The following is a 25,498-nucleotide window of genomic DNA, read 5'->3' as shown; positions in this document are numbered from 1 at the left end:
GAAAGAAAAATGTGTGAAGTAGTGGGGCCAATTGATTTTTAATGTATAAAAGGGAGATAGTGGGGTAAAAGTATTGTGAAAAGGGAGGAAAAGTGGGAAAATGACGGGCCATGTAAGTTTTGAAATGTAAATAAATAAATAAATATCCAAAAAAAATGTAAAAAAATGAAAAGGACGAAGGGAGTGAGTAATAAATAATACATAATAGAGTATTAAATTATTTCGTTAAAAAATTTTAGCATAATAAAAAAGACAAAGCAAACAAATAAATAAAATATTACGTACATACAGATAGACATTAGAGGTGTAAACACACATTCACACACACACACAAGTCTCGCTACTTTACATATACACTCGTCCCCTCTCTCTCTCTCAAAAAACTCGAAATCTCTCAACGTGTGCCCCTTTTTCTAGGGTTTCAAGCGCCGCTTCGCCGCTCGGAATTCGATTCTCCGATCATACATCACCGTCTCCGGAGCTTGTAATTTCTCTCTCCTCTATATTTTTCGTTTTTCAAATCGATTTGTTTTAGTTACGTGTAATTAGGGTTTTATAAGTGTTTGTTACTGTCGGATCTATTAATTTTTTAATCCGATTCGTGCTTTTTGTTATCAGGCGACGTTATAATTACAGCTTTATTACGTGTTTTTTGATGAATTTATTCAAAAAGCTCTTAATTTGATTGTTGATTAATATATAACTTGACCGATTGTTCATTTGGTGATGTTTGGATCGGTAATTTGATTAAATTGAACTGTTTGATTGTTGATATTATGACTAACTTGTTTCTGTTTTGAAGATCGTATATGTGATTGTTATTGTTTAATTGAGTGATATTAATAGTTCGATGCTTTGCTTTTAATTGGATGAGGAGAAACTGTCTTTTCTGATTACGTGTTACAGGTTCTGGTTTTATGTGAAATATATTTTGTACAGATATTTGGAAAGAATGAAGTAACTGTCGTTTATAGGTAATAGATACCGTGACGTAGAATATAGTGACCTTATTGACAATAGCGTGATGTGGATGATTTTAAAGTTGGTGATAGTGTGACTTAGATTGATGTGATTGAACTGTTTGACTTGATATGGTAGTATTTGTAGAGTTTTTGGTTTGTGTTATATTTGGAACTCATAAGCATGATTGTTTCTGTTTAATTTAGTGGTTATATAATAATTTGCTTTCACTTGGGTGTCGGAACTTTTTTATGTTATGTTCTTGTTTTTGTGTAATATAGTGTTCAGATATATGGAACCCTGTTTTGTTTGTTGGTGATAGATCTCATGACGTAGATATTAATAACCTTATTGAAGATAGTTCGGAGTTTGTAATGATGACCTTATCGGACCTTATTTAAAATAGTGTGATGTAGATAATAATAACCTAATTGAAACTTATTGACAATAGTGTGATGTTGGTGATTGTAACTTTATTGACATCAGTATCACGCAGATATTTATTACCTTAGTTGATTTAGCGTGACATGGATAATTTGACCTGAAAAACATTGATTGATACATTTTAAAATTATGCATTTGTAATTGTTTTTATTTTGTTACTGGTCTTTATACTTCTATCAGACTGTGTTAGCATTTTACTTTTGTTGGACAATCATGTCTAATAAATGGTTCTGTGCTATGTATATTAGAACTTGGAAGTTTGTAGATTTTCGATACACTTGGTTTTGAGACTCAGGGTTGTCATTTGGGGGAAACTGGAAACATTTTATGGGAGAGGTTTAATTCTGTTGTGATATTAGAATTCTGGTGTGAGATATATTGTTCTTTTGGTTAAGATTGATCATCAGTTATTATAATTTCTATGTTTTAATGACATATTTGAAGAACTAAATACTTGATTCTACAGTTTTCTGCTGATTTTTTTAGTACTTACCTGAGTATGTTAAAAAATTATTGAACATGTGACCTGTGTGATTTTCTCCAGTTAAAATATGGCTACAGAGATCACCCTGGTTCTATTGAATGCACAATCAGCAGATGGAACAGTGAGGAAGCAGGCAGAAGAGAACTTGAAGCAGTTTCAAGAGCAAAACCTTGCTGGTTTCCTGTTGTCGCTTGCGGGAGAGCTTTCTAGTGATGAAAAGCCTGTTGATAGTCGTAAATTGGCAGGTTTGATTCTTAAGAATGCATTGGATGCCAAGGAACAACATAGAAAGTTTGAGCTTGTTCAGAGATGGCTGTCGCTTGATGTATCTGTTAAGGGACAAATTAAGACGTGTTTGCTTCAGACCCTTTCTTCTCCTGTACCTGATGCTCGATCAACTGCGTCACAAGTTATTGCCAAGGTTGCTGGCATTGAGCTCCCACAGAAACAGTGGCCTGAGTTGATAGTGTCTTTGTTAGGAAACATTCATATGGTTCCTGTTCATGTCAAGCAAGCCACTTTGGAAACACTTGGGTATTTATGTGAGGAAGTGTCTCCGGATGTTGTTGAGCAGGATCAAGTAAATAAGATACTTACAGCTGTTGTTCAGGGCATGAATGCATCTGAAGGAAATAATGAAGTGAGGCTTGCTGCTACTAGAGCTTTATACAATGCTCTTGGCTTTGCTCAGGCAAATTTTACCAATGACATGGAGCGTGATTATATTATGAGAGTTGTTTGTGAAGCAACTTTGTCTCCAGAAGTTAAGATTCGACAAGCAGCCTATGAGTGTTTGGTTTCCATTTCATCAACATATTACGAGAAACTAGCTCCTTACATTCAGGAGATCTTCAACATCACGGCCAAGGCAGTGAGAGAAGATGAAGAGGCTGTTGCTCTGCAGGCCATGGAATTTTGGAGCTCAATATGTGATGAGGAGATAGATATATTAGAAGAATATGGAGGTGATTTTAATGTTGCAGACTCAGATATTCCTTGCTTTTATTTTATCAAGCAGGCGCTTCCAGCTCTTGTGCCTATGTTGTTGGAAACTCTTCTAAAGCAAGAGGAAGATCAAGACCAGGATGAAGGTGCCTGGAACCTTGCCATGGCTGGGGGAACCTGCCTTGGTTTGGTGGCACGGACGGTGGGAGATGATATTGTCCCTCTTGTCATGCCATTCATTCAAAAACATATATCAGAACCTGACTGGAGGCAAAGGGAGGCAGCCACTTATGCATTTGGCTCGATTTTGGAGGGTCCCTCCCCTGACAAATTAACTCCTATTGTCAATGTTGCTCTGAATTTCATGCTTACGGCTTTAACAAAGGACCCAAATAACCATGTGAAAGACACAACTGCTTGGACACTTGGGAGAATCTTTGAATTCCTTCATGGCTCAACTATGGAGACGCCTATTATAAACAACTCCAACTGCCAGCAGATTATCACAGTGCTCTTGCAAAGTTTGAATGATGTTCCAAATGTTGCAGAGAAGGCCTGTGGTGCTCTATATTTTCTTGCCCAAGGTTTTGAGGACGTAGGCTCCTCTTCTCCTTTAACTCTTTATTTCCAAGAGATTGTTCAGGCCCTCCTCTCAGTTTCCCATAGAGAAGATGCTGGGGAGTCTCGCTTAAGGACTGCTGCCTATGAGACTTTGAATGAAGTGGTGCGCTGTTCGACAGAGGAAACAGCTGCTATGGTGATGCAACTAGTTCCTGTCATTATGATGGAGCTTCACAATACTCTCGAGGCACAAGTACAGAAACTTGTGTCTGATGAGAGAGAGAAGCAGAATGAGCTGCAAGGTCTTCTCTGCGGGTGCTTACAAGTAATTATTCAGAAGCTTGGAACAGCAGAGCCAACCAAGCATGCCTTCATGCAATATGCAGATCAGATAATGAATCTCTTCCTGAGGGTTTTTGCTTGCAGAAGTGCAACTGTGCATGAGGAAGCTATGCTTGCCATCGGAGCCCTAGCCTATGCAGCAGGTCCAGATTTTGCCAAGTACATGTCAGAGTTCTACAAGTATGTGGAAATGGGTCTTCAGAATTACGAGGAGTATCAAGTCTGTGCAGTCACAGTTGGTGTGGTGGGTGATATATGCAGAGCCCTGGAGGACAAGGTCATGCCGTACTGCGATGGCATTATGACCCACCTCCTCAAAGACTTGTCTAGTAACCTGCTGCACCGATCTGTGAAGCCTCCAATATTTTCGTGCTTCGGTGACATAGCGCTGGCAATTGGAGAGAACTTTGAGAAATATCTATCATATGCCATGCCCATGCTCCAGAGTGCAGCCGAGTTGTCTGCCCACACCTCAGGTGCTGATGATGAAATGATAGAGTACACAAATCTTTTGAGAAATGGTATCTTGGAAGCTTATTCTGGGATATTCCAAGGCTTTAAGAACTCTCCAAAAACTCAGCTGTTGATTCCATACGCTCCACATATCCTCCAGTTCTTGGATAGCATTTATATGGAAAAAGACATGTGAGTAAATATTGTACTTGCGCTTTCCTAAACTTGTTTGTGATTTTTGTCATATATTTCTAGCGTCTAACTTAATATTTTTTGGCTATCAGGGATGATGTAGTGATGAAAACAGCGATTGGTGTCCTTGGGGATTTAGCTGATACACTGGGGAGCAATGCAGCTGCATTAATTCAGCAATCTATGTCAAGCAAAGACTTTTTGAATGAATGCTTGACCTCTGAGGATCATTTGATCAAAGAATCTGCCGAGTGGGCTCAACTGGCCATTCATCGTGCAATTTCAGTTTGAGTTCTGTCTGCTTGGTATATTTTACCTTTTAGTTTTTAAAGTCCCTGCATGCATATGGTCATATGGGTGTGTCGAGTCGGGGTCCAGGACTGCATTCAACGAGTCGGGTCATCAGCATTACTAACTGAAGGTATCTTCAAGTGTCGCTAACTCATGCATCAGCACCATAGGTGGGCTTTTTTGACTGGGGGGGTAATGCTATTGGAAACTGGAGCAGTGACATGGTGCTGAAACCTTTGGGGTTTTTTATGGGATTGTTGTTTGGGGGGGGGGGGGTTATGGAGCAACTGCGCAGGTGAATAGACGGGCTGCTTGGCAATTCTTTCTGCATGCTCTATCTCTGAAGATATAAGTGATGCACCATCAAGCTGGTCCAGCTGTGTTCTCTAGGTGGTACAAATTTGAATGTACAAGTGCAAACAATGAAGGACCATCCATGTCATGAAAGAGGCTACCTACTTTTTAACTTTTCATTCATCACCCATTTTCTTTTATACTTTCATGTGTTGTAGTCAGTTCATGCATTATCAGTCCGAGTCGTTCATTTTTCAGGTCTGTCAGTCGGATTGCATCTTTTTTTTTTTCAAATTTTTGCATGGTGGAGGTCGGTATAATCCAAATTTAGTTAGGTCACATCATTTTGCATAGGTCCTGGTTGATTTTGGTCAGCCTACCGTAGTGTTTTGTATGTCAAGTGTGGTGGAATACAGTGCATCCATGAAGTCATGTGTGCTTCCAATTTTTTTTTTATCGAAGTACAGTTTTCTTTTGTTCTTGTTGTGAGACATGCACTCCTATTTTGGTTCACTGCCCAAATAGTAGTGGTATACTATATATTGTAATCTTGCAGATTGTTATGACATTAAAAGATTGTTCAGGTGTCACTTGTTGAGGCCAAGTTTTTATATTTTTGCATGTCTTGCTTTGTTATTTAAGTTTTACAGTATACATGACATGGGTCAGAGTAACAAGTTATATCTGTTTCTTTGGTTTAGCACTTTGATGTATAGCATTCTGTGGTGTTTCTTTGGTAATTTGGTATATATTGTACTGTTTTGGTTTTAGAGAGAGCTAATTAATCTGCTCAAATTGACTTGACGATTATTTGTTGTTTACAAGTTGGGTGGGATTGTTAAAAAAATATGTTGTTTGTTTTACATCATGTGAAGCAAAAGTAGTTTATAACTTCAACCATTTCTCCTTCAATAATTTATAAGTATTAGGAATTGGGAGTTATGTTATAGTTTATTATGTTAAAAAAACCAGTGATAATTGGGCCTATTTGTGTGTTTTCACTGTTAAATTATCTCAGTTAAATAAGATATTAGATATGTCACTCTGTAACCAATAATTTTTTTTATGCCTTTCAGTAAGTAAACATATTCATTTTACCTTGTGGAGTAATGAGCTACAGGAGAACTGGGAAAGGAGAGCCTTTAGAGGGCTCGTGGGTCTGTTGCCTGTTAAATGCACATAAAATCATTCATCTTCAGGATGAAAGGTTCGGGGAGCATATCTTAATTTTATGAAAACTCTTCACCAGCCCGCTGAATAAACGAAACCATCATCACAGATGTTTTGTCTCCCAACAACATGAGATTAAACAAATGTTTTGTGTTAATGAATGTTGAAAACACAATTAAGTGTAAAGAGTTCAGTACAGTAATTGTGCTTTGTTGTCTATCTTTTTGTAGTAGTGCTACTACTAATGGCTTACCAAAATTCAACTCTCTAAAGTTATTCACACTGATTTTTTTTATAGGTCATTGTCTATTTCTGTCTCCCCCCTCAGATACCATTTCAAAAATTAATGAAAGCCGAAACATAAGGATCAAAGGTATTCCTTGGCCCTTGCCATATTGTTAGTATAGTTAAATAATGTAACATGTTCCTGTGGTAGATCTAGATCAACATATCAGCACTTGTCTTCATAAGTACACAAATTTTACAGTTTTCAAAAGTGTTATTACTAGTGAGCTAACGATTCCTAGAGCTGTACGAAGATGAATTCTAACGCGTGCTTCAGTGTTTGATGGGTTGAACGAAGCTATACCTGGATTTTAGCTTTCCAAAGTTTCATTTCCTCATAGTTCCCAAACGGCACACATAGTTCCCATAAGGAAGATCCGGTGCTCAAAAATACCACATTTGCAGCATACAAAAAAAAAAGACTGTGATGCACACAACATTATCGTTATTTTCCAAATAAAATATATTGTTTTTAGGTTCAAGAATGGCATAATGATGAAGATTTAAAAGTGACAATGAGATGGGAGGAAAAATACTATGGGGGAAATAGTACATAGTGGCTGGAAAAGTAGTCACAACTGTTGAAGCAACAAAGGAAAAGCAGAAAATGAGATAGTGAGAGAGACGAGAATGAATGAAAATGAGGATGAGCTATTTAGCCACTTTAGTGCACAAACATTGTGGAGGGGGAGAAAAGTAGATTGACTTATAAAAGGAGAAGGGCAACAAAAGTATGATTACTGCCATAGATGTCAAGCTGAAAACGCAAAATCATCTGCGCCATGCAAAGGCTTTGGTGAATGTAAGGTGTCCACATGCAAGCTATTGCCTCTGTTTTGATGTAACACCAGAGATATATTTTAGTTGACTTTCAGGTTGTGGTCTAATGCTAATGCATCTCATCATCATTAACCTCATTATATTGCTACTGGCCGGAATGCACCTTCACAACCAGTTCTCTTAAGCCACTTTCTTCTTTTTATTTTTTACCATGTTACATTTATTTAAATGCATTATATTCGTAGGTATACGGAAGGTTTGGAACGTGCGATCTTTTTTTTTTTTTGATAATTAATCACACAAGCACATACCAGGAGTCGAACTCTTGGCATCCCGCAAGGGAATAAGGGTTCAACCACTACATCAACACTTTGTCGGCCGAACTTGCGATCTTTTGACATATGCAAAGAATACTTGCTACTAGGCTATCAAAAAATCGACCGAAGTACCTTCTAGCTATTTTAAGTCTAGGAAATAACCTAACTAAACGGACTCCAATACTGTTCAATTCCTAAGAGATTCCTTAAAAGTGGTGGCTTACCTTATTTTGTATTTTTCACTCGTTTTCCTGAGCCAACTTTTTCTTGGTTAAAGTCACTTTCTGTACCCCTCTGAGTAAGGATAAAAGAAGCCTCTTCCTCCCATTTCTCCCTCTCATCTCAAAACCAAAGCTTCAAGTCTAATACTGTTGAAATAAACGAGCAATGGTCACAAGAATCAAGACCTCTCATTTGGTCTTCATTCTTCTCCTTCTACATCTATCTTCAGGTACTAGAAGTCTAGGAACAGCCTTCGTGTTCATTTCCAAGTGTGTCACTAGATTAACAAAGCTTGCAGTTTAACATGTGTTTTTCATTTCTCTTTAGGCATGATCGAAGGAGTGAGTAATGGCATGACCCCCACCCGTATGCTCCATGAGGTAAACCGTAAACTACATGCAAAAACTTGAAACTGATTCAACTACATAATTCAAACTTAAACAAGTGCAATAAACACACGATGATGCAAGATGTTACGTTGAAGTAGATAGATGCAAGCTAGAGAGAAAGGAGCACAAGATAAAACATCATGCATCTATATGTTCGCTACTTTTTATTATGCACATTACTAATTAACTTAAGTCATGTGATTTTGAAGGTTCGTGTCAAAATGAATTCAAGGAAGCTTTTAAGTCATGATGTCGTGTTTGACTACGATGATCCTGGAGCAAATCCTAAACATGATCCAAGAGGAAGGAGAGGCGGCAGGAACAACTGACTGCATATATGTCCTAATTTTAAGCATCAGGCAGTAAAACAGATACTTGAGTGAAGTTTGTACTAAGATATTGCGGGACAGTATGCAGTATATTCCTATTTCCCTAGAGTATTATAGCATCCTTAGTATGACGGTATAAGGGGCTTAAAATTATACTGTGTATCTTGTAAATCCTTCTCCAAGGGTACAATAAGACCGTAGAGGTGTTTGGATAATACTTGGGGTTTCTGATAGTGTACCTTGAACTGTCTTTTGATATTAATTCCCCATCTTAACTATGAAGGTACATGATATGAGTGAATTACTCTACAAAAGTTGTGAGTTTTACCTCTTAGTTAGCTTTGCAAAATCCTAGCCAATTTTTCCTCAAACATCAAGCTAATAATTTTATTATCTCTTGATTTAGCAAGTGCAAAGAGAAGGAAGATACCTAAGAAACAGGCAAGTTCCTCGTAGCTAAACAAAGTTTCGTTCTAATTGCGGAAGTTCTTCCTATATGTTTTCTTTCACTAGTAATTCTCGACTGTTCTTGCACATAAATGTATACCCTCCTTGCAATCAGATCAAGTTTTTCAGATGGTTGATGAAGAAAGAGGTGCTTTACATAAGTTATATTCAGAGAGAAGTGAATGATGTTTGCATATTGTCAAATTCTGAAGCAGTGATTTGCTAAACCTATGCATGGATGATTTTTAGCAAGTTTTCATTGAACAGAGTAGTCAAATCAAAAGCATAACCTTTTTGTCGGCAAATCCAGGTTTTTCTTTGATCTGTTTAAAGTTAGAGGTCAAGCATCCATATTTTCTGGTATATTACTTGTCTTCCTAGATCTTATCCATAAATTATCCCCTTCATCCCCCTAATAATCATAATTCTGACTAATTATAGTCTGTATATGAATGATTTCTCTCTTTTTCATAGATCTATATTAGGTGATTAAATATTATAGTTAAGATAATTATCTAGTGGGGAACCAACTATGCAGAGCATCCAATGAACATGCGGTCTCTAATTGCTAACTAAATCACTATATAGTGATAAAACATCTTTGTATATCACAAACAAGATACATGAACCCTAATTCCTAACAACTGTTTGTCTCCACCGGCGATAACATATCTTTTAGTAAACTTCCATTATAAAGCTTCTTTATTCTTCTTTACTATTGGGGAGATTGCAACGTTTGTTATTTAAGTTTTCCAAACAGACCAAAAAACAGTATACTCAGTAGCATAACCTTTTTATTGTAAGGGATCTGATATTTAATATGTCATATGAACACTCAATTCTTCATTGTCCTCGTAATATATGAACGAACTCGTGTGTGCAAACAGCAACCATGATAGTGGCAAGAAATAAAATGAATCAACAATTGAATAACATAACATATTAAGTAGAAATACATCTAATCTCTGTAGCAATTAGCATTACAGGATGCTTTTTCAAAACTAGCTAGGCATTGTACATATTCTAATAAGATGGTATAGAACGCCTTTACTTATAAAAGCAATAACATGTGGAAATGTACATGTACAGAGTAAGCATAAGATAAACCGGAATTTATGTTAATTATTTATATACAGTAAAACGGAGCCTCAGAACTCATGAACCTAGCATGGATGTCATCCATATTCCAAATGACACAATACCTAGAGTTGCAAAAGCTTGGCCCAGTTCAAAAATGATATTTTGTTGCTGAACTGGTACACTTTGCCAGTTGGTTCTCCTGATTCAATACAAATGCACAGTAAAAGTTAAGTTAAAAGGAATAGATGGTGATTTTTAACTAAGGAGTGCATGGTAGCTGTATTAAAACTGAAATATCTCATTTCTGGCGGGATACCAAATGTAATAACAGAAAATTAATGGCACAAAGCATCTCAGCCACAATAAGATGCCTCTTCCACATTTAGCAAAAACAAAGAAGATGCCTCTTCCCCCGCCCATGGAGTTCTAAAAATATAGCTTATAGATATTACGTGTGCAGAAGTAGTGAGAATATGGGGTGGTTTCAAATTAGCAAGGGCATACCCAAAATCAGCAATAACAATGGTTATATTGTCTTGAGACCGTCGATCCTACACCACAAAAAGTTTTATGTTAGTATAAGATAGAAAACAAGACAAACTTGAGATGGAAGAACTATATTCTTGTCGTTACCAGGGCCACTTGTCCAAGTGCTTCACACGCCATCTACAGTAAGACACAATGTAATTAAAGTCTATTTGCAATTAAGAAAACCGAAGATTTATGGTAAAGAACTCCACCTGAACATCTCCATGTTTTCGTAGTTGATTCCTAACGAAAGTGACAGCTTCTGAGCTGAAATAACCGATTAAAGGAGATCAATTATGCTTAAAATTATCTGGGAAATTTTAATTAGTAAGATGCTAGATTATGCCAGTCTCGATGCAAAAGAAGACCTCTTTACGTAATCCCACAAGCCATCAGATGCCAACAGTACAAATTCTGTATCTACTCCGAGATCTACTTGGAAAACATCAGGACAGACAGTAACCAGGTCCCCAGAAAATTGAATCCTGGCCCAAATGTATTTATATTGTTAATCCTCAAAGCAACAAGAATAATATTAACTACCTTGGCATATTACATATCAGTAAGCGGTGCCGACATTGTAAATGTAAATCTATAATAATTTTGCACCTACAATTGCAAGCATGTAAGAGATCCTACCGGGAAACAAACTTTGGAGACCATCTCCCTTCCTGAACTCCTTTTTCCAGCATCCTTTTTAATCAGTTAAAAGCCAATTATTCTTAGTACAAGGAAAGAAAGGTGGGGGTAGGGACTTTTGATGTAAGGAATTGGTTCTTCATGTGGTCATTATAATACAAAACTGGGCCACATGTTCAAGATGTTAAATGAGAAAATTAAAGAACATACTCATATTTTTTTGTCTTAAATCGCATGTCACCAAAAGCACGAGACACGGAGATATCTCCACAAATTCTTCCATTAACAATCTGCAACAGGAAACACGATTTACTATACAGAATTTGAACCAAACATTACAATTTACATATAACCTAGCATATGTCATTTCACTACAACTATATTAGTCCATCCTATCCACATATTAGTCATATGGTGTCTAGCTCTTTTGGAGTTTAAGTTCTAGATTCAAGCACGTGGCATCAAGAAATGAAGTTTAATGAGGACTTAGGTATGGAGAAACAGCTAATTTCATGTTGAGGTATCTCTGCATGCTACATAATCTGTTAAACATCAGACAAATTTTTAGGCAGGGTACTTCTTGTATGTGAATCAATATGAATGAGCTTCAAAAGCATGCTTATGAAGACGACTACTCAGAATTCTAGAAATGTTATGTTCCATCAGAAAAGCTTTTATATGCAATATGTATACGGGACTTTCTTTAACGGTGTAAAAGGTTACTGAGTGATTCCCAACTATGCTGTTTTTCAGCCAAGTATTTCTGGACATGACAAGGATATAAAGTACCATAACAAATTCAATGCAGAAGATACATTGAAATTAAATTTGGGAAACACACCCATCCACCTGCTTCCCTGATTCGTCTAATTTCATTAAGAGAAGCTTTGTTGCTTCCATAGGGTCGATGGGAACCAGTTAAAACTTCAGGTTTACCAGATCGTGAAAGAACCTGCTCAAAAAGTCCAATCATGCATAAGTTATATGAATTTGGATGCTTGATCATGAATAGACTGCTAATCGGTTTCATGGATGATTTTAGGGGAAGAAATAGCAACATACAGCGCATGAGTCACCAACGTGTGATATGAATAGCAAGTCGTTGATAATGAACAGAGCAGTGGCTGTTGAACCAGATTCAGTTTCCCCGCCGCTTGTCTCAAGCCTTTACAAAATGAAACAGCATCTAAACCTTCAACGCAATGATACAAGATACAAAATCATACTGAGACAATATTAAATTGCCATATTTTACTAAGACAGTGTTAATCTAAGCAAAATCATACTGAGACAATATTAAATTGCCATATTTTACTAAGACAGTGTTAATCTAAGTGAAGGCTTTAAGATTTTACCAATTTATGAGCTTCTCATCAGCTGTTTGAAATGCATCTTGTAATGCCTTTTTAATGACATTAAAGTTCTTCCCCGTGAGCAAAATCCCGCCTTGTAATGCTGTAAGACACTCTCGATATAACTCGTCCCTATATAATGGATACTAAATCATTCAGTGCACATAAATACAAAAAGTAAACTCCCTCACTCAGTATGCTTTATTTTAGCACTAGCACTAATCACCGAAGACAGTAGTACAAATCACTGTCCTAGTACTCCAAATCAACAATTTGATATTTGTAGGCTAAATTATGTATTTGAACGAACATCCACATATATAGGTGTGCGCCCAAATGAAACCATACTTACAAAACTCAAAAGTCACAACCATCCATTATATACAATCCAATGGTTTAAGTCTATGTCTTTTTGATAAAGATTATACTATTATAGTACAAGGATTATAATCCAAAGATTATATCCCCATTACTATTGATTTTAGTGCTTTAAATAATCAAGATCTCTCTTCTCTTCTTCTTTTGCTAAAAAAATATCTCATATTTGTATTGCTCACAATAAATATAAGACTAATTAATTTCCTCTATACTTAGTTGATGGAGGTATTATTCGATTGTCTCTAAGAAGTCTTTAATTAATCTCTCGAATCCTCGGACAGTCAGACTATAACAAAACAACTTACTAAAATTTAAAGAGGGCTATATTTCAATCCCAATGCTAATCCCTCACAACAAACACAGCATGAAGGCCAAGAACTATTATCATTCATTAAAGTCTTATCAATATAATCCTTAGGGATAGTCAATTCCTACGTTCAGTTTGTTTAAAGTATTAATTTTTTGAAGCGACGATTATAGTTTATGGTTTAAATAAGTACAAGTGATGCAAGTGCTTTAAAATCTAAATAAAACTACTTCCTCATGTACTTGGTCTAGACCACATATCTATGTAATCCTCTTCTATACTTAATATATATTAATCCTTGATAATTCCCTAAATAACAATTTCTTTATCAATTAGGCTAAAGAAACTCGCGCGATTAGATAATTTAGAGTATAATAATCCAATACCCTCTTAAACAAACATAGCTCAAATGTGTTGTACTTTACTTTGTAGTAGCATAATAGTGTGATCTTAATTACTAATACACAAATAGACAGGACACAACAAGGAGTAATGAAATGAGGAAACCTGAGGAATTGAACGGAAGAATAACCGGCATGGCCATCGAAAACAGCAGCAAAAGAAAAGCCATCAAGATCATGATCAGAAGCACTAGACTTCTTAACAATCACAACATCATCTTCCATCTCTTCTCTAGCACCTTGTAACTTTGTGGAACCCCATCGAATACCAGTTACGCCTGTTAATGAAGAAGGCGTATTAATCGCAATAGCTGAACTGCAACAACGACCACCAACTAATCTTACTCTGCCAACACTACCGATGTTCTTGGTTTTTGTCTTGTAATAGCTTAGTTGCTGGTAGTTACAGTTAGCTGTAGTGTTGAATATCAACTTGTGTAAGTTGAGGCTTGATAAAGACATTGATGATCGGAGTTGTGAGAACAAGCTTCAGTTTCAGTTTGAGTTGCGAGAATGTAATAAAATAAAATAATAGTATTTTGTTTTTAGTTTAGTTTAGTTTGTGTGAAGGAGATGAGAGAGTGAAGATGCACCTCTTAACTGCCTGTCTTTAACGGATTAGATTTCAGATTCCCGGGTTCCTCTTCTGCCTTTTACCCGGGTCTGGATTTTATCCAGCCCAATTATTTAATAGGCCAAGGTTCAAAATCTTCTTTAAAATTTAATTTTTAAATTTTAAAAGAAGTGTAAATATATTTTTTCATAGTGCTTCCATAAATTTAATTATAAACAACCATTATTTTAAAAAAATTCAAAAAAAAATCATAAAAAATAAAAGTCTACATTTTAATCTCATAAATTTCAAAATTTTGTTTTCGAATCTCATAAATTATAAGAATCTGTTTTTGAATATCATGAATTTTGATTCAAATCTTAATTTTAAAATTTTATAATTATTGTAATATTAATATATCATTATTTCTTAAAATAAACTAAAAATATTTATAATCTTGTTTTATTTATAAGGTTCTCCTATTTTATTTAAAAGGTTCTCGTGTTCCCCTTTTAAGAATATTCTCTCTAGAACCTTACTCAGCCAATTGTTTAATATTCCTTTTTTTTAATTTGAAATTTGATTTTTGCAGGTATTTCAATGTATTTTGATTGAGTAGTTAGAAATATAATTTTTAATTTTTAAGTATCCGATCAAAATACATTAAAATGTATGCAAAAGTCAAAACGTCAACTAAAAAAAATAAACGGGAATACATTTTCTAGTGGTGTTATATAAAATATGGACGGATGAATATAATAATTCAAAAATCTCAATTATTAATTGATTGTTAAAGTGTATATTTTTAATTTTTAACTGGTGTACCCACCTACAAATAAATTAATTTATAAATATTGAAGATAAATAAATATATAAAAGTGGAAAAATGAATATAGTAAATTCATAATGAAGATGGGCCTAAATTATGACTGCCTCGATATTATGTGCGAAATTATTAAATTATCAATAGCAATGGGGAACTAATTTTGATACACAATTCAATAAGTCTGTCCTACTAAAAAAATGGAATTGCCACTAAATAGTAAATCCCCCTTAAAAAAGGGAATTCAGAGTAAATACGTGAATAAAAATGAATGAAAAGAAATGAGTAATTTTGGACTAAATTTGTATGAGAAATAAATGGGTGAAATGAGAAATTGACAACCTTGGTACTGTCCTTTGGCCACAATAATTATCAACCTCGAATTTAAAACCAAACCAGAAGAAAAAAAACATTATCCCCGCCCGACCCGTAATAATTTCCTTAAAATAAAACCGCAGTAAAAAGCAAGTCAGACAAGGAGGACTCCAGTTAAAAAAATAAAACACACTCTTAAAAATATAGACCATAGCAAAAGGCAGTGAGAGGTGAGAGGCTAGTAGTAGTATAAATCAAAGGGGGATAAGAAGAAACAAATGCTTATCAGCAGCAATTGAAAAAGGCAAGCAGCACTGAAGCAACAACAACAACAGCAGCTAGGGTTTCTCATTTCACATTTCCCCCAATTCGAACAAACAATGGACAGATCTAGATCTAAACGTTACTACTACGACAACAATCAGGACTACGATCCCGAACCTATGCATCGGAACAACAAACAACAGCGTTACAACAACAACCATTACGCCGCCCGTCGCGGCCCCGGCGGCGGAAGAAAGGACCCGAACTTGATGGTTACTACGACTTATCGGATCCTATGTCATGACATTAAAGCTGGAGGTGTGATTGGCAAGTCTGGAAGTATAATTAAGTCTATTAGACAACATACCGGTGCTTGGATTAATATGCACGAACTGATTCCTGGTGATGAGGAGAGAATAATTGAGATTTCCGATACACGGAGGCGTGATCCGGATGGACGCATGCCTTCCTTCTCGCCTGCTCAGGAGGCCTTGTTTTTGATTCATGAGAGGATTTTGGAGAGTGATGTTGGCCCCGGGTATAGTAATGTAGGGTTCGGTGATGAGGACGACGAGTATGGGATGCGCGGTGGAGCTAATCGTGTGGTTACTAGATTGGTTGTGTCGAGGATGCACGTTGGGAGCTTGTTAGGGAAAGGTGGGAAGATTATTGAGCAAATGAGGATGGAGACTAGGACGCATATTAGAGTGCTTCCTAGAGATCATAATATTCCGAGATGTGTGTCTATGTCCGAGGAGATTGTTCAGGTTTTTGTTTGAACTTAGCTGACTTGACTGTTTTTGTTATCACTTGACTGTGATTGTAGTTTGTTTCTGTGCGATTATACCCTATTCCATGGAACTGGACTGTATTTGTCAGTGGACTTGCATTCCGAACAAAAGACTAGACCAATTCAGGCACTCAATGTCCGTGGAAATTGATTATGTTTTTGCCTCAACTTAGTTGCTTGTTCGTGGTGTAACGTGACTACATCATCGCATTTGTTTCTATGCAGTTATACTTTACAAGATTCGAAAGTATATATTCCTGATGTTTTGTTTCAACTTAGTTGATTGCTTTTTATGACTTCACTTGACTAGACTGCAGATTTGTGTATGTTTTGCGGCTCTGTTTCTATGTGGTTGTAACCTATTAGCTGGAAGTATTTATGTCAGCGGACTTTCATTCCGAACTAAACATTGTACCAATTGAGGCAATTCATTAAAAAAATTTAAAATTACACAGTGTCTGCGGAAATTGTTTATGTTTTTATCTGAACTTAGTTGCTTGTTTGTGTAAGATGACTATATTGCATACGTCTCCGGAAGTATATTGCCTGATTTTTTGTTTAAACTTAGTGTATTGCTTTTTATGACTCGAGTTGGCTGCTGTTACGATAAGTGTATGTTTTGCGTATGTTTCTACGCGGGTATACTTTAGAGTTTTGAAGTTTCAAAAGTATATTTTCCTGATTTATTTTGGAAGAAAATTAAACTAACCGAGGCGCTTTATTGATTTTCGAAACTTCAAGCATATTTTAGATTTTACAGTATCATTGATAACATTTATTTCTCTTGTGCAGATACTTGGTGATATGAATAATGTAAAAAATGCTGTAGCAATAATATCCTCCCGGTTGAGGGAGAGCCAGCATCGGGATCGTGGTAATTTTCACGGCCGTTCACCAGATAGATTCTTTCCACCTGATGATGATTATGTCCCTCATATGAATCATTCTTCACATAGAGGTTCTATGGATAGTCCTAATTTTGAATCTCGATTATCAGCAAGTATGAGTGGTCCTAGGGGCAGTCATTATTCCTCCCATCAATCTGCCTTTTCTGCAGAATCTGGACGTATGTCTATTGATGATAATGAACCATCATATCCAAGGGAGGAAATTGTGTTTCAGATATTGTGTCCAATTGAAAAAATTGATAACGTTATTGGGGAGTCGGATGGTATTGTGGATTTGCTACAACATGAAATTGGTGTTGATGTGAGGATAATTGATCCTGTATTTGGCTCAGATGAACAAATAATCATCATTTCGTCCGAGGAGGTACCTGCTGTCCCGGTATCTTCTGTACTTTGGTTATTTATGGAGTTTTCAACTTGTAGATTGATTTTGCTGAAAGTTTGAGAAATTAATTTGAAATTTGAATAGTAAAATCAGTGCATCATTTCCACATCTGCTGTCTGTTTATATTTTATAACAATGTCATTTCCTTGTATAGGGTTTTTGATGCATGTTCTAACTGAAAACTTTATTTTAGGGACCAGATGACGAGTTGTTTCCTGCTCAGGAAGCTTTGTTGCACATCCAGACTCGCATTGTTGATATTGTTCCAGAGAAACAGAATGTTATCACTACTCGATTACTTGTTCCATCCAGTGAGATTGGATGTTTGGAGGGAAGACATGGTTTGACTGAAATAAGGAAAATAAGTGGCGCAGACATTCAGATCCTCCCAAGAGAAGAACTTCCTGTGTGTGTATCTGAGAATGATGAGCTTTTGCAGGTTTGCTCCTACACTAATCAGTGACATTTTTAAAATATCTGTTTCACTATATCATGCTTTTAGGAATGCACATGTTTCTTCTGATCGCTGAAATTTGTAATATATGTATTTTGCAATATAATGCAGCACTTCTAGTGGCAGATTTTTTTAGACTACACATGCAGTGACTAAATCATTAAGGCTACACATGTACTGACTTCAATTTTCCAAATTGAAGTATAATATCTCTTAGCGTAAGATGGATCACTTACTCGGGTTACACCATGATATTTATTGCCGTGTAGTTGGCTGTATCAATGAAAGGCTACGCTTTGCTTAACATGTGCACGTTTTCGTAATTTTGGTTGTATCGACCAAATAGTTCTGATGAGAACCTTGACTTTGAATTAATTTATGAGTTTGTAAACAATACCATTTCCGGTTCTGTCATTTTCATGGTCTTTGTACATCTACAGATTGTAGGGGAGATCAAAGCAGCTCGTGAGGCTCTTGTGGAAGTGACAGATAAACTTCGTAGTTACCTGTACCAGGACATCTACCCAAAGGATATCTCCCCATCCCCCAGGATTGCAAACAGTTCGGCGGGGAGTGCATTAGGACAGGAGGCAGGTTCGAATAATAACATAAATTCATACCGAGAAACAGGTGCGGCAAATCATCTTCCTACTACATCTGCACAGAATGTTCAAATTGTGGCACCACCAGCACAGGCTACAAAGGTAAATAAGTAGGAATGTCAATTTCTTTGATACTACCTCAATTCCAAAAGCAGGACTACTTTTTAATCTTTGATCAAGTTGGGACTTGGGAGTTCTCTAAATGCAACATGAATATTTTGTGGATAATAAAAATCAACATAGATGATACTTGGTCTAAGTAGATTTATACTTCACAGTATCCGCTATTGTACTAACATAGATAAGCTGCAAAGAAGAAACCCAAAATTATATCAGAACCCACCTGTTTCTTGATTCATTATCTCCCTGTAGCCACTTTCCTTCTTCTTTTTTAGAAAAAAGTTCTCAAATATCAGTTTTAGATGTATAAACAGAGGTTTATTTGTGTGTTTTATACATGTGAAAAGTTTGTTGGAGGGGTCTCCGGTGTCTTTTTCAGATATAGTAAGATGCGGTCTCTTCCACATGAAGGGCCAACTATGAGACCACTTTTATGTTAGTATCTTATTAGAAGATTCACATGTTATAATTTTACACCACCTGCAATAGTCTTACAACTAAATGTTGAACATACTAAATTAAGCTGGCTTGACAATTTTCTAGCAACTGATTTATTGTGCTATTGAAAGGGGTAGTCTAAAAGATTTAGAAGAGTGCTTTTTAGCATCCAGCTTAGGATCAAATTTTAGTAATCACCTAGGGAGGTTTTTACATGTTTGTATCTGTGAAAAAGAATTGAATTTTGTTTCTTTAGTAATCAAGAGTTTAATTTTAATATGCAGGAGCTCAGTAGTTCCAACAAAGAAGCAGTGAAACAGACCGAAAATGAGCGTCGTGAAAGTGTGCCAAGTGCAGGAAACAGGTATGGCTTTCTCATTAATACTTTAAGCAACTCCAATAGCATTATAAATTCAACCTACTCTTTATTTGTAATTTACAAATTATTCTTTTCCCAACTAGATTCCACGGCCCACTGGTCACTAGGAGTATATTGGAGGTTGTTATACCACCACATGCAGTGCCCAAGCTGATAACAAAATCAAAAAACAAGCTTGCACAGATTAGTGAGGTAAACCTGGCTCTCTTGGACTCACAACTCTACTTCGTTATGTCAGATGCTGGAATACATTTTATAGGTCTGACTTTTGCCTTTATATAAGCAGTTATCCGGAGCAAAAATAAGGTTGATTGAAGATGGGCCAGAAGCAACAGATAATGTCATTCAAATTTCGGGGACTCCGGAGCAGGCTGAGAGAGCCCAGAGCTTGCTACAAGGATTTATCCTTAGCAGTAATACTCTTTTTCTCTTTCCCTTGATGAGTTTTTTATCAACTATAGTCTATTTATTTTTCATAGCCTGACAGACTACAAATTTCAATGTATTGATTATATCTATAATGCAGCCCTAGAAGAGGATTGAGGAATGTGGACGGCTTAAATTGCATAGTTGTCTCTATTTTGTGGATGTGTTTCTGGGTCAAGGAGACAACTATCTGCATATCATCGTCAATGTTATAAACTATTTGTTTAGGAGGAATGTTTATCGGAAAACTTTGTGAAGCTGTTGTTTTTTGTTGTGTACCTGTGTTGCTTTGTTGTAACCGCTGTTGCTAAACATAACATGCTTTCTGTGGAAGCCTTTTTAAAATTTTATACATGTTTCGTTCCCAGATGTTTATCATTTAGGAATGTCAACTAGAATATTTTTTACCTGTGGGGTTTAAATCAGTCTGTCGACCGAAGTTAACCTGCAGCAAAGAGAAGATCACATTCCAAAGTTCACATAAATCTTGGTCTTTGTCAAAACTCGAAAGTTGTTAAAGGTTCTATGCTCGCTCAAACATTGGCTTTGAGGTGTTTTACGTTTATATAAAGCCTGAAATAGTAGAATTAGAAGTGTCTTAGACTGTTGGTCTAAGAAGCATGTTTTCTTAAACATTGTATGCATCACTTTAGTTGGTAACATTTTCAGTTCTAATTAAACACCAAAAAGAAAAAGAAAACATTTTAGTTTTTGTCAAGCCATTCCTAGATTGGTCTAGGCAGTTTGAACTTTTGCAACCCAAAATTTTTAGACCTCTGATTAGTTTAGATACTTTGTTAGTTTATTAGCTATATGATTTGTTTCACCGAGTACCTGATTGGAAGACACGATTGTTATATGTACATAATGCAAAATTTTAAAGCCTTGGTATTTTTTCCAAAACTTTTAATAAAAAAATTGCGTGTCACGTCTATTTAGTAACTTTCTTAAAAATATTTTAAATATTAATTCACATATATACTCTTACAAATTACAACATACTCCCTCTGTCCCATTAAATTCTATATATATCACTTTTTGACACGTATTTCAATTTTCCTTTAAAGCATAATTCCACAATATTTTTTTAGTTTATTTTCTGAATAAAAATTTTATATTTAAATTTTTATTCAAGAAAAAATTAACAAAATATTATGAAATTATAACTTATAAAAATTTCAAAATATGTGAAAATAATACATATATACAACCTACCGGGACGGAGGTAGTAAAATTTAGGAATGTTTTTCTATAAGGAGTATGAACGAAGATGAGAGAATGCGAAAGATACATAAAAATTAAAAGGCAGTTGTTGACTATATAGTGTACGTAACTCCCGTATAAAATACTCCCTCCGTCCCAATATACATGTCCCTTTTGAAAAAAAAATTGTCTCAAATTACTTGTCCCTCTCTTTTTTCAATGTAAATTTAAGCATAATTTTTCAAAATTATTCTTAGATTTGTTATTTCCAAGATTTGACTTTTTAAAATTAGTACTCCCTCCGTCTCATTTTACAGGCCCCTTTTGGAAAAAAAACGCATATTAAGAAAATGGTTAGTTGAATAACATTTTCAACAAAATATCTCATTAAATGCATTGAAAAAAGAGAATAGATACTAATTTTAGAAAGTCAAATCTTGGAAATAACAAATCTAAGAATAATTTTGAAAAATTATGCTTAAATTTACATTGAAAGAAGAGAAGGAGAAGTAATTTGGGACAATTTTTTTTTCAAAAGGGACATGTATATTGGGACGGAGGGAGTATCTATTCTCTTTTTTCAATGCATTTAATGAGGTATTTTGTTGAAAATGTTATCCAACTAACCCTTTTCTTAATATGCGTTTTTTTTCTAAAAGGGACATGTAAAATGGGACGGAGGTAGTAGTGATTTGTGGTTGCAAAAATGAAATAAGTCGTTGAAATTCGAAATATAAAGTGCAAAAATTGCAGGTCAAAACTTAAATATTTTAAGGATTTTTCTAGTGTGTGCTATGGACGTATTTTAAAAATTAGTGCTTGAGATTTTTATAAAATATTGGTAGATAACTCATTAATAATGTGATGGATCTCATATATATACAAAAATCTGCACCAATAATTTGTTTACGGTTTATCAATCATATTTTCTTAGCATATGCTCATGAACACGACAAACCGATATTTTAATTGATTTCATATTTTTCCATACATTTCCGGGAAGAGAGAACTTTGAATGGCGAACATCGTTAGTTGAATCTATCCATCCCCATTATCTATTTTTTTATGAGTCAAGTGGGCCTGTTATGGGTTAAAAACTAAGATATATGATTGCTGTAATTATTACTAAGGTTCGGGAGCTCAAGACCTTTAATGGTTACTCTCATGTTTCGTAGCTTAACTCTGCCTTTACGAGATGCCTACGTATCTCTGTGAATTAGAGAATCAAGCCAAAAATGTAGTTCTGATTGAGGGGTAGATCCCCTTATATAGATGTTGGTGGTCCTTGAATTGGACTTGGTATAGGAGACTTGGTGGTCAAGTCTCTGAATTAGAATAAACTTTGGAGTCCTAGGAAGTAGGAAGCTGATTCCTTATCCTATGAGGTTCCTTGGAGGCCAATCTACAAGGATTTATGTCCTTATTGGGACTCTTTTCCATAGCTGATTTTCCCCTTGTTAATTAATTACAAAAATAATTAGTAATCAGGGTTTTGGGCCTTCTTTGTTCCATCAGGCCTGATGAATGTGCTAACCTTTTTGGTCTGAATATCATTGTCTGAATATCATACATCTTCTTATTGGGCCTAGTAGCCCACATCTTGTATAATCAATGTAATATCTAATTACATAATTAGGATTTATTTATCCCTATCATTTGCCCCCCAACTTTTGGGAAACAGAGACTAGGTTTCGCAGAAGTAGGTTCATTTGTTCCCTTACAGGGTATCGTTTTTGCATAAAGTGTGGAGCGACCTACACATTTACAACGATTTACTTTTATCCATTTTTATTTAGAAATTATCTTAATTTCCAGGAATTTTTCCCTTAATTCTGGGATTTTTCCTCAATTTTCTGGAATTTTTTCCCTTTATTCTAGGATTTTTCCTTAATTTTCTGGAATTTTTCCCTTTATTATGGGATTTTTCCTTAATTTTCCGGAATTTTTCCCTTTATTCTGGGATTTTTCCTTAATTTTATGACTTAAAATCGATCAGGATTTATACCAAATCGATCAGGGATCCTGGTCGAAATCGATCAGGATCCTGATCGATCTTACTGTGATATTGCCATTCTGGTCGACTGAATCTTCGATCAGGATTCCTGATCGATTTCGATCAGGATCCTGATCGAACTAGCTCAGAAAGTAACACTCTAGTCGATGGAATCTTCGACCGGGATTTATGCATAATCGATCAGGATTCCTGATCGATTTCGATCAGGATTCTGATCGAACTAGCTCTTAAAGTAATTCTCTAGTCGATGGAATCTTCGACCAGGATTTATGCAGAATCGATCAGGATTCCTGATCGATTTCGATCAGGATTCTAATCGAACTAGCTCTCAAAGTAACACTCTAATCGATGGTATCTTCGATCAGGATTCTTCTTTTTGTCGGTCAGGACTCTGATCGAACTAAGTGAATTTCTACCCTTTTGATCGAATGAAATATCGATCAGGATTTTTTTTTTGTCGATCAGGACTCTGATCGAACTAAGTGAATTTCTACCCTTTTGCTCGAATGAAATATCGATCAGGATTCTTTTCTTTGTCGATCAGGACTCTGATCGAACTAAGTGGCTTTTTACCCTTTTAATCGAATGAAATATCGATCAGGATTCCTACCTTTTGTCGATTAGGATTCTGATCGAATCATCTCTTTAAAATTCTGGTCGATTTTTGACCCTTCAGTTTCCATCGGTGCTTCTAGATTATTCCTGACACTTCTTGATAATGGGCTTTTTAAGTTGGGCCTGGCTATATGGGCCTAAAAACGCCTCGTATTCCGAGCTTTTCGCTTATATAAGAGAAGTGAGAAGTGAGAATCCTCACTTCACTCCTCATTTCTCAAACTTCCTCTCAAAATTCTCTTTGATTTCTCTCTTAAGAAGGCTATTTCCGGCGACTTCAGCCACCGTAGCTCCACCTCCTTCAAGTTTTTCTGGGTTTTAAGCATTCATCCGAAGCATATCAATGGCGGATCGTGACTTGGCTCGTTTGGGGAAGATGAACGTTTCCAAGAGAGGTACAAACATTCAAATTCATTCTCTGTATACTTCCTTAATTGATATGATAAACTCTAGAGGTGATGAATATCCCTCTCTATCTGAATTAGATTCGTATAACCATGGTAACACTTTTCATGAGTTAGAGGGTAGAATTGAGTCCATGAATTCCTTGTATAAACTTCCACCCTATCTTAGGATCACCCCCGCTGCCCCTGGGGATAGGACATGTAACTGGGAGGGGGATACCTTGTTTATTTATCAAGGAGTCCTGAACGCGGGTCTTAGGTTTCCATTTCATGAATTTATTCCCCGTCTGCTTGCAGACGTAAAAATTAACCCTTGTCAACTTCCCCCTAATGCATGGAGGAATATTCTCTGTTTTATGGTTCTTTGTCTTAGAAACAATTTTCCTCTTTCTATAGCTGTCTTTAGGAAGATTTTTTAATTTTATAATAGTTCCATGAGTCAACCGGGCTGGGTTTTAATTCGTCAACGGCCCAAAATTCCCCATATTTTCGATAGCAACTCCATAGTCGAGAACAACCCTAAATGGAGGGATGAGTTTGTTAGGCTGACCTGGGCCGGGGGTGATTGGGCCACACTCTTCCGTAGGCCCTTTTGCAAAGATCAGATGGTAGTCCTGGTAGCATCAGGTTAACTGATGAGGAGGAGGTGGCCTATCAAGCCTTAATTTCAGATGATGGGAAAACAGACACATGGACCCTTTTAGAGGAGTTTTCCTTGAAGAAAGTTAGTCTCTCACAGGCCAGTGATAAGGGTAAATTTATACCTGCGTAGCTATTTTTCCTTCTCTTTAATTGCAATTTTGTTATCTTCTGAAATTTAATATTCCTTCTACTTTTTCTTTCAGCTTGTGAGGCTATTAATAACGTCAACATGCCCAAGGATGGGGAATCTGGCCGCCAGAAGAGGGCCAAGCTAAACAGGGACCCCAGGGGCAAGCCTGATGTTCCCACTTTCCTTGATTCCCACGTCCCTGTTGTGGAGCTGGGGGATGACATGGATCCTCCACTTAAGGCACACTCCTTTAGGCGTAACTGGGGCTTTAGGAGAAGTGACACGGTGGTTGGATCCACCAAACATGCTAAGGATTGGTCGTACCATTCCATCACTCCCCATGACTTCACTGACATCGTTACGGGGAGTGACATCGAGACTATTGAGCTTCTGGGTTCTCAGGCCCAAGCTGCAGTAACTTTCTACTTTTTTTTTAAATTCCA

The 25,498-nt window shown here is 36.2% G+C and overlaps 4 protein-coding genes across 5 annotated transcripts; 3 read left to right on the top strand and 1 right to left on the bottom strand.

The window, feature by feature from the left end:
* The first annotated feature begins 302 nt into the window (after window positions 1-302).
* On the top strand, window positions 303-5,556 carry LOC141708291 (importin subunit beta-1). The gene is made up of 3 exons (XM_074511849.1): window positions 303-484; window positions 1,949-4,381; window positions 4,474-5,556. The coding sequence occupies exons 2-3, from the start codon at window positions 1,956-1,958 to the stop codon at window positions 4,670-4,672; spliced, it is 2,625 nt and encodes an 874-aa protein (XP_074367950.1). The 5' UTR covers window positions 303-484; window positions 1,949-1,955; the 3' UTR covers window positions 4,673-5,556.
* Window positions 5,557-7,796: 2,240 nt separating this feature from the next.
* On the top strand, window positions 7,797-8,744 carry LOC141708294 (uncharacterized). Its single transcript, XM_074511851.1, has 3 exons — window positions 7,797-7,969; window positions 8,068-8,120; window positions 8,339-8,744. Exons 1-3 carry the CDS (start codon window positions 7,906-7,908, stop codon window positions 8,456-8,458), a joined length of 237 nt encoding a protein of 78 aa, XP_074367952.1. The 5' UTR covers window positions 7,797-7,905; the 3' UTR covers window positions 8,459-8,744.
* Window positions 8,745-9,814: 1,070 nt separating this feature from the next.
* Window positions 9,815-14,160, bottom strand: LOC141708292 (protein phosphatase 2C 57). The gene is made up of 11 exons (XM_074511850.1): window positions 13,697-14,160; window positions 12,508-12,636; window positions 12,215-12,317; window positions 11,994-12,104; window positions 11,363-11,442; window positions 11,153-11,206; window positions 10,882-10,998; window positions 10,726-10,780; window positions 10,619-10,651; window positions 10,490-10,536; window positions 9,815-10,184 (listed from the first exon to the last, which is right to left on the bottom strand). Exons 1-11 carry the CDS (start codon window positions 14,050-14,052, stop codon window positions 10,061-10,063), a joined length of 1,209 nt encoding a protein of 402 aa, XP_074367951.1. The 5' UTR covers window positions 14,053-14,160; the 3' UTR covers window positions 9,815-10,060.
* A 1,335-nt stretch (window positions 14,161-15,495) lies between these two features.
* Window positions 15,496-20,416, top strand: LOC141708290 (RNA-binding KH domain-containing protein RCF3). Of its 2 annotated transcripts, none has more exons than XM_074511847.1 (8): window positions 15,496-16,312; window positions 17,128-17,622; window positions 17,822-18,067; window positions 18,523-18,786; window positions 19,527-19,606; window positions 19,705-19,813; window positions 19,908-20,034; window positions 20,148-20,416. In XM_074511847.1, exons 1-8 carry the CDS (start codon window positions 15,662-15,664, stop codon window positions 20,162-20,164), a joined length of 1,989 nt encoding a protein of 662 aa, XP_074367948.1. In that variant the 5' UTR covers window positions 15,496-15,661; the 3' UTR covers window positions 20,165-20,416. The 2 variants fall into 2 exon arrangements, with proteins under 2 accessions (XP_074367948.1, XP_074367949.1); XM_074511848.1 differs by having other exon boundaries at window positions 15,497-16,312; window positions 17,128-17,607.
* The last annotated feature ends 5,082 nt before the right edge of the window (window positions 20,417-25,498 follow it).

The sequence above is a fragment of the Apium graveolens genome, chromosome 2, assembly GCF_009905375.1.
Source record: "Apium graveolens cultivar Ventura chromosome 2, ASM990537v1, whole genome shotgun sequence".
NCBI classification, from domain to species: domain Eukaryota; kingdom Viridiplantae; phylum Streptophyta; class Magnoliopsida; order Apiales; family Apiaceae; genus Apium; species Apium graveolens.
This window is presented reverse-complemented; position numbering and strand designations above follow the sequence as displayed.

Coding starts and splice junctions, on each gene's coding strand:
- LOC141708291 (XM_074511849.1), top strand. CDS start 1,956: ATGGCTACAGAGATCACCCTGGTTCTATTGAATGCACAATCAGCAGAT. Junction 4,382..4,473: donor ATTTATATGGAAAAAGACAT/GTGAGTAAATAT, acceptor TTTGGCTATCAG/GGATGATGTAGTGATGAAAA.
- LOC141708294 (XM_074511851.1), top strand. CDS start 7,906: ATGGTCACAAGAATCAAGACCTCTCATTTGGTCTTCATTCTTCTCCTT. Junction 7,970..8,067: donor CCTTCTACATCTATCTTCAG/GTACTAGAAGTC, acceptor ATTTCTCTTTAG/GCATGATCGAAGGAGTGAGT. Junction 8,121..8,338: donor CCACCCGTATGCTCCATGAG/GTAAACCGTAAA, acceptor GTGATTTTGAAG/GTTCGTGTCAAAATGAATTC.
- LOC141708292 (XM_074511850.1), bottom strand. CDS start 14,052: ATGTCTTTATCAAGCCTCAACTTACACAAGTTGATATTCAACACTACA. Junction 11,443..11,993: donor TCAGGGAAGCAGGTGGATGG/GTGTGTTTCCCA, acceptor TTCCTGTTGCAG/ATTGTTAATGGAAGAATTTG. Junction 10,185..10,489: donor ATTGTTATTGCTGATTTTGG/GTATGCCCTTGC, acceptor GTATTGAATCAG/GAGAACCAACTGGCAAAGTG.
- LOC141708290 (XM_074511847.1), top strand. CDS start 15,662: ATGGACAGATCTAGATCTAAACGTTACTACTACGACAACAATCAGGAC. Junction 16,313..17,127: donor TGTCCGAGGAGATTGTTCAG/GTTTTTGTTTGA, acceptor TCTCTTGTGCAG/ATACTTGGTGATATGAATAA. Junction 17,623..17,821: donor AGGAGGTACCTGCTGTCCCG/GTATCTTCTGTA, acceptor ACTTTATTTTAG/GGACCAGATGACGAGTTGTT.